Genomic DNA, 7599 nt, shown 5'->3' with positions numbered 1-7599 from the left:
CATCTCGTCCCGTAGCTCGCCGCGGAGAGCAAGCTGGCGAGCCAGCTCGCCTAGCGCGTTGGCTACGTGGCGCGCTCCCGTTCACCCGTGACGCCCACTCGCCGGCCCGCGAGTGGGCGTCGTTTATATCCGTTGAAAATGTTTTTTTTTTTTTAAATTCAGAAAAAAATAAAAAAAAAAACTCAAAAATTACTAGCCGTTTATAGCCTTTTTTCAAATTTTTTTTTCCTATTTTTTTAGCCCTCAATCACTTCTATAAATATCAAATCATTCCCACAAATTATCCACCATAAAAAAAACTCTCTATTCTCATTCAAACACTCTACATTCTTATCTCAAAACATTATTCTTCTCCCAAATTTAATCCATTCATGGATCAATTTGAGCAAATGCGTCAAATAATGGAAGAATCGCTAGAAGAAGATCGACGTAGGGAGGAGGAGGAAGCCGCGGCGTGTTTTTATTAATTGAATTTGTTGGAAATAAAAATAAAAAATGAAATTGAATGAATAGTTAAGGGATGAGATGATTAATAGATGGATGGATGCATGTGCGGTCTATAGCTAAGGGCATCAGCAGTGGGGCGCCCTAAGGCGCGCCACGTCATCAGTTTTATCCTCCTACCTCCCCACCTGCAGTGGGGCGCCCTAAGGCGCGCCACATCATCATTTTTTAATATTTACAAAATCCATACGAATTTAAAAAAATTAATACATTAAAATACGAATTTCAAAAACTTCATTTCATTTAATAAAAATTAATACATTACAACGCGAATTTAAAAAAAAACGCAAACTCAGGGACGGCGGTTACGAGCCCACACTTCTTCAATCATGTCGCTCATGAGTTGCGAGTGATCCTGTTGGTTGCGCATTGAGGCCTGTCTAGATAGAACCTCATTGAAGCCTAACGGTAACCCTCTATCGGGTGTCTCGGTCGACGTGTCGGACGAGCTAGATGCACGGTCATCTTCATTCCAATCGGTGATGCTTCCGCCTTCATTCTCGACTATCATGTTGTGCATGATTATGCACGCATATATGACATCGGCGATGACTTCCTTGTACCAGAAACGAGCCACACTTTCACAATTGCCCATCGTGATTGGAGCACACCAAATGCCCGCTCGACATCCTTCCACGCCGACTCCTGCTTTTGCGCAAATAAAACTCTCTTCTCACCAATTGGGCAGCTGATCGTCTTTAGGAATACTGGCCACCGTGGGTAGATGCCATCGGCCAAGTAGTACCCCATATGGTATTGGCGTCTGTTGGCAGTGAACTCGATAGCCGGGCCGTTTCCGTTACATTGCTCGGTGAAGAGGGTGGACGAGTTGAGGACGTTAATGTCGTTGTTCGACCCGGCTACGCCGAAGTAAGCATGCCAGATCCAGAGCCGATGGTCAGCGACGGCTTCGAGGATCATCGTCGGGTGGATGCCCTTGTATCCACTTGTGAATTGGCCTCTTCACGCCGTCGGATAATTCTTCCACTGCCAGTGCATACAGTCGATGCTCCCGAGCATCCCAGGAAACCCGTGCGCCGTCTCGTGCATCTGCATCAGACCCTGACAATCAATGGCAGTCGACTTGCGCAAATATGTGTCGCCATAGGCCTCTACTATCCCCCGACAAAAGCGCTTCAGACACTCGCGGCCTGTAGAATCCCCGCAGTGGAGGTACTCGTCAAAAAGGTTTGCCGTGGTGCAGTATGCCAACTGACGAATAGCAGTCGTGCACTTTTGCAATGGTGTAAGGCCGGGTTTGCCGATGTCGTCCTCCCGAAACGTGAAGTATTCATCACGTGAAGACAATGTCCGAGTAATGCTGAGAAAAAGGTACCGCAACATTCTAAACCGGCGATGGAAAACAGTCGGGCCCCATCGTGGTTGATCGGCAAAATAGTCTTCAACCAGACGTCTGTGAGCTTCCGGGTGGTCGCGTCGGACATACGTCCTATGTCGAATAGGCCTATGGACTTGCTCAGCCGCCGCTGCCGCCGCCTCCTCCTCCTCGCGCTGCATTGCCGCATAGCATGCCGCCATGGCCTCTTCAACGGCTGCATCTAATGCTTCTGACATCGAACTACCGGACTCAGACGAACTAGAACTATTGGTGTCGTCGCCGAGATTCATTTTGATTGGATGTTGAGAGAGAATATGTAAAGAGATAGTCGATATGTTCGTATGTACAAATGAATGAGAAACGAGATTTAAATAGAAAATAAAAAAAATGCGTGCCATCGTCCGCGACCATCGTCCGCGTAGCCCACAGTGGGGCGGACAATGGCGCGGACGATGGCCTATCGTCCGCGGCCATCGTCCGCGTAGGCCGCAATGGGGAGGACGATGGGCATCGTCCGCGCTATACTCCGCGCCCTTAGTATAGGGCGCGACGATCGTCCGCGGCCTATGTCACGCACCCGCAATGGGGCGGACGATGGCGGGCGCGGACGATGCGCGCCATCGGGCGTGGCATCGTCCGCCCCATTGCGGATGGCCTAAGAGATGAGGAGGCCCATGAATAATGAAGGGATGAGATGGTATTGAGACAGTTAAGAGACGAGAATACGGATGGCCTAATACATATCGGAAAAATAATTGAAATTGAGAACATAGAAGAAAGCGACATGGCGTGATTTTGAGTAGGGGTGGGTAGGTAAGGTATATCTTACCGAAACCATCATACCGTATACCTTACCGTAAATTCGGTATGCGAAAAATTCATACCTTTACCTTACCAACATTTTTGGTATACCGAACTTCGGTATACCTTATTTTCGGTATAAAGATTTTTCTTACCGATACCATACCTCATTTTCGGTATGCCGTACCAAAGTTCGGTATACCATACTTTTGCAGTATACCTTGCTTTCAACATCAATGAAAATTGAATATTTGAGCTTTTAGAATACTATTTATAGTTTATAATTTAAATAATATATTAAATACTACTCCCTCCATTCCATAGTAATAAAGACATTTTGTCATTTTGGTACGTTCCATAGTAATAGAGTCATTTACCTTTTTAGTAAAAGTCAACACATTTTTCTACACCTAATTTGCTCTCTCTTACTTTTTTCTCTATTCATCTCTCTACCTTTTTCATTTTCCATTTTATTCTTCCTTTACTTAACTCACCTAACACAATTTTTTTAATCTCCGTGTCGAAAAGAAATGCATCCACTACTATGGAATGGAGGGAGTATATTTTATTCATATTATATTTATATTTCACAATAAATTTTATGATTTAAAAATATATAAAATATATTTAATATATAATTATATTTATATTTTACGGCATATACCTTAAATAACAGTATACACCGAATTTCGGTATGCCGTAGTATACCTCGATATATAAAAATTCATACATTTACCTGTATAGTGAAATCAAATAGTATAATCCTAATAACTTCTAAAACAAAGGACTAAATCAAATCTTAACAAACGAAATGAAAAGATCTTCTAAAACAAAGAAGTAAATCAAATCCTAACAAACGAAATCAAATAGTATAATCTAATAACTTCTGAAATAAATAGTAAATATAATACAAATTATATTCTAAATTAATGTAAAAACTTTGGATGATGCGAAAAAATATCCGTATCTAACTCTCCAGCGGTTGAAAATCTCCTTGTCCGAATCAGTAAAGCACAATAGAGAGAGACGGTGACATTGACTGGATCTGTTTTGTGTGTATCTCCTCCATAACAACAAGCCCATCTTCGTTGTTGGTGGAAGGAGAGAGTGGATCATGCTGAACCAAGAGAATAAAAAAGTAACACCTTCATCAGGAGCAACGCCTTTATCTGAATCATCTTTGATATTCATTCACTCATATTTTATTATAAAATTAACATATAAAAGTATGATCCACATTTTATTATCTTTTTCCATTCATTTTTCATTACATTTATTAAAACTCGTACCGGCCAAACTAGGCCTTGTATTATTGGACGGAGGGAGTACATAAAATTCTTTCAGTAATTATTTTACACAAACGTATTGAATAAATTTTAAAAATATATTTTTCTAAAAGAATAATACTCCCCCGTTTCACAAAAATATGCACTTTTGGTTGAACACAAATTTTAATGCTACCAATTGGTAAATAGGAGAATGAGTCAAATAATAATAATAATAATAATGGTTCAGCCAATAAGGACACAAATACAATAAGATTTTATCAAAACCAATTAATTTTGTGAGTGTTCGTGTCAGCGTCTAGAAAGGGTGTGAATACAATAGCATACTTTGCTTCTTATTTTTAAGGAAAGAATCAAGAACTACCGCAAACACCTACATATACAGGGAGATAGTACTACTACTTTTAATTACTCACGCGAATAGGAGTCCCAGTTCACTTTTATCATAAATGTTAATAGGATCTCACCTTCAACTAACTCAATCCACACCCATTTCATTTAAAACTAATATATACAAGTGGGACCCCTATTCCACTAGCTTTTCTTTTCCACCTACTTTTCTTAATATTTATTAAAATTCGTGCTGCCAAGGAATGAGACTCCTAATGGCGGACGGACGGAGTAACATTGTGAAGGGGGTGGTATGTAACATCATAAGATAAATTAGTGTACTACACCACCATTTCCTCTTTTGCATCTATTTCTTTGATTTGGGTTTCCTTATTCTTACCATAAATATTTAAACACGTTTTTATTAGAAAAAGAAATGTAAACAAAGCGAAACGATACCAAGATTTAAACTTGGAAAACTCAAGAAGGGAGAAAACCACGTGCACACAAAGGACGAAGCAACGGAAATATGCACTACAGCACTAGAGCATGTTTGTAATGGTATAGATATTACTAGGGGTGGGAATTCGGTCGGAAAACCGAACCGATTAGTCAGTTAACTGACTCCCATTTTTTTCGAAATCTAGAACTGAAACCTAACCCTTTGTCGATTCGGTTCCTCGAGGAACCGATCGGTTCGGTCCTCGGTTCCACATAAGGAACCGAACTCAAGTGCAATAGTAATACATTAAGTAATAAGTCGTGAAATCAAAAAGACAAAAACCATGATTCCATTCCATCATCAAACACCAAAACTCTAACAAGTCCAATACTAAGTCCAAAACCAATATAAACCAACATCATTCAAACTAATTTTTACTTTCTAGAACCAAAATAATAAAACTAAAATAAATATATAAAAATTACATATTTAGAAAATAACGGTTATTCGGTTCTCACTTTTTGGTTCTCGGTTAGAACCGGAACCGAGATTAGCTTAAACTTAATAACCGGAACCGAACCTTAATCGAGAACCTATAAAATAAGGTTCGGTTCTCGGTTAACCAAGAACCGAGAACCGTTTCCCCAGGCCTAGATATTACCAAAAGGTTTATGGTATTAACAATAACGACTTAACCATAATTCGCTGCGCTTTAGCAAACAACCTCTTTAACAAAGGGATAGATATGAGATTAATTTGTTACAGATTTGTTTAATTTCTTCGAATAAAAAGGTTTAATATATTCTCATTTTTTTAATAATACAAAGAATATGTCCAAAACTATTATATTTATCCTATTTCGGAAAAGAAGATTTCTCTTTAGAAGTAGAAGATTTGATTTATGGTTGTAGAATGTTTTTTCTACCCGATAATTTCGTAAATAAAAAACAAAACTCAAATTGAGTATATATAAACAACATTACATAGGGGGTTAAAGAGAGAGTTGAATAAGAATGGCGAGAGTCGAGCGGAGGCGACTCGCTTACACGGTAAATTCTTTTGTTTGTATACATACTGATTGTTGTTGTTAAGTTATGTTAAAAAAAGTAATTTGATTTGATATGATTTTGCAGGATGATCGATTTAGCGCGCTTCCGGATGAAATATTAGGGTTAGTATTGTCTTCATTGAGCATGAAAGAAGCTATGGCGACTAGCATACTTTGTTCTCGATTGAGGTACTCGTGGATGTTCACATCCAGTCTAGATCTACATATCGATTACTTTGCAGCGTTACAGAAGCAGCAGCCCAGTAAGTTCGAAGTAGTATGCACATCACCATCACGGACCTACACATTACAATGCATGTATGTTAGATGGGTTGATCGCCTACTCACCCAACTACAGCTACTCCCCAAATCCTCCTCTAATCTTGTCAGTTTCAGATTGTCATTTCATTTATCTTCATCTTTCACACTATGGATCCATGATTGGCTCAACTATGCTGTCACTAGAAAGGTTGAGACTCTTGATTTGAACTTGATCGATTACTTACCAGAAAAGCGTTACACTTTCCCATACAAACAAGGGAACTTCCCTGACAATTTGAAGCTTCTTAAGAAACTGTGTTTACATTCAGTGAATGTGAGTGGTGAGGCCGTGGCATTTATGTTGGGGAACTGCCGTCTACTCGAGCAACTCTCCTTGTCTGAAATAGACAACCTTTCGTCTCTTCAAGTTGTTGGGACCTCTTCGGTGTTCAAATGCCTAGAAATCAGCCAGTGCAGGAACCTCGAATCAATAGTGGTCCAAGAATCGGAGGTTGTCTGCATCAAGCACCTTGTCGTCGTTTTGTCATCATTGATCTTCCTCTCCTTACTCACCTCTGGATTCAGCCGGATCTGCAATTTCGTCATTTTAGAGCCATAAAAGACATTTTACACATGTTTCGTTCTGTGCTTCTACAGTTACATACTCTCAAGATATACACTTCCTTCAAAATTGACTACACGGTACATACACTTTGTGTTGATTTTCAATAAATTTAACTTAATTCTTACATACATATATTGTACAGTTCACTATGAAGAAGAAGATGCCTAATCTTAAGGAATTGGTGGTGGTCATTGGGAGGAATTACTGTAACAAATGGTCTATCCTACCATGGTTTGAAGTGGCACCTTGCGTGCAGAGATTTGTAGTAGAGGTATTCATTTATCAGTATCTCTAACTTATTCGCAAAATGATTAATCACTCCTATTTTGTTTTGATGATTAATAGGCATCACATCAAGAGATAGGCAAAGAGTGTTATACTTGTGATGATAACTTGCATGATGGTAATGACATTTGGGACAGAGATAAGATAATTCGTCTTTGGAATAGAGATGAGAAATTTTGCAAGTTTTATTCTCATGCCAAGGAAGTAGAGTTTGTTGGTTATCGTGGTGTGTTTAATCATTTTGAATTGATTGCAAAGTTTGTCAAGCATGGTGTTGCACTACACAGAATAACAGTTGATCCACGACCTTTCCAGCTTAGCACGAATATGCCGTGGGATCACATTTCTCGAAATCATACAGAGGATGAAATAGTTGCAAGAAATCGTGCAAGAGACCAACTCAAATACTCGAGAATAAATGTCAACATTCTTTAAACTAGGCCTTTTCATTTCCATCAAATTTATATTTTGACACTTGATTATTATCAAACTATAAATGTTGCATTTGTTTCATGATATATATATATATATATATATATATATATATAGGATTGTATTCAATGTCGAACTAATTTTAAAGACCGAACTAGAGACCAAATCTCAGCCATCCGATTTTATAATCTTGTGGATATAATAAATCAACGAAATCTTATTATTTTAATTCCAAAAAACAGATGA

General features: G+C 38.9%; 1 protein-coding gene across 1 annotated transcript; it reads left to right on the top strand.

Moving 5' to 3' along the window:
* The first annotated feature begins 5715 nt into the window (after nt 1-5715).
* LOC121778904 lies at nt 5716-7355 on the top strand. The gene is made up of 4 exons (XM_042176293.1): nt 5716-5751; nt 5836-6713; nt 6779-6907; nt 6982-7355. Exons 1-2 carry the CDS (start codon nt 5716-5718, stop codon nt 6628-6630), a joined length of 831 nt encoding a protein of 276 aa, XP_042032227.1. The 3' UTR covers nt 6631-6713; nt 6779-6907; nt 6982-7355.
* Nucleotides 7356-7599: the final 244 nt, after the last annotated feature.

This window comes from Salvia splendens, chromosome 19 (genome assembly GCF_004379255.2).
Source record: "Salvia splendens isolate huo1 chromosome 19, SspV2, whole genome shotgun sequence".
NCBI lineage: Eukaryota > Viridiplantae > Streptophyta > Magnoliopsida > Lamiales > Lamiaceae > Salvia > Salvia splendens.
Note: the sequence above shows the minus strand (reverse complement) of the source record. Positions and strands in the feature narration are given on the sequence as shown.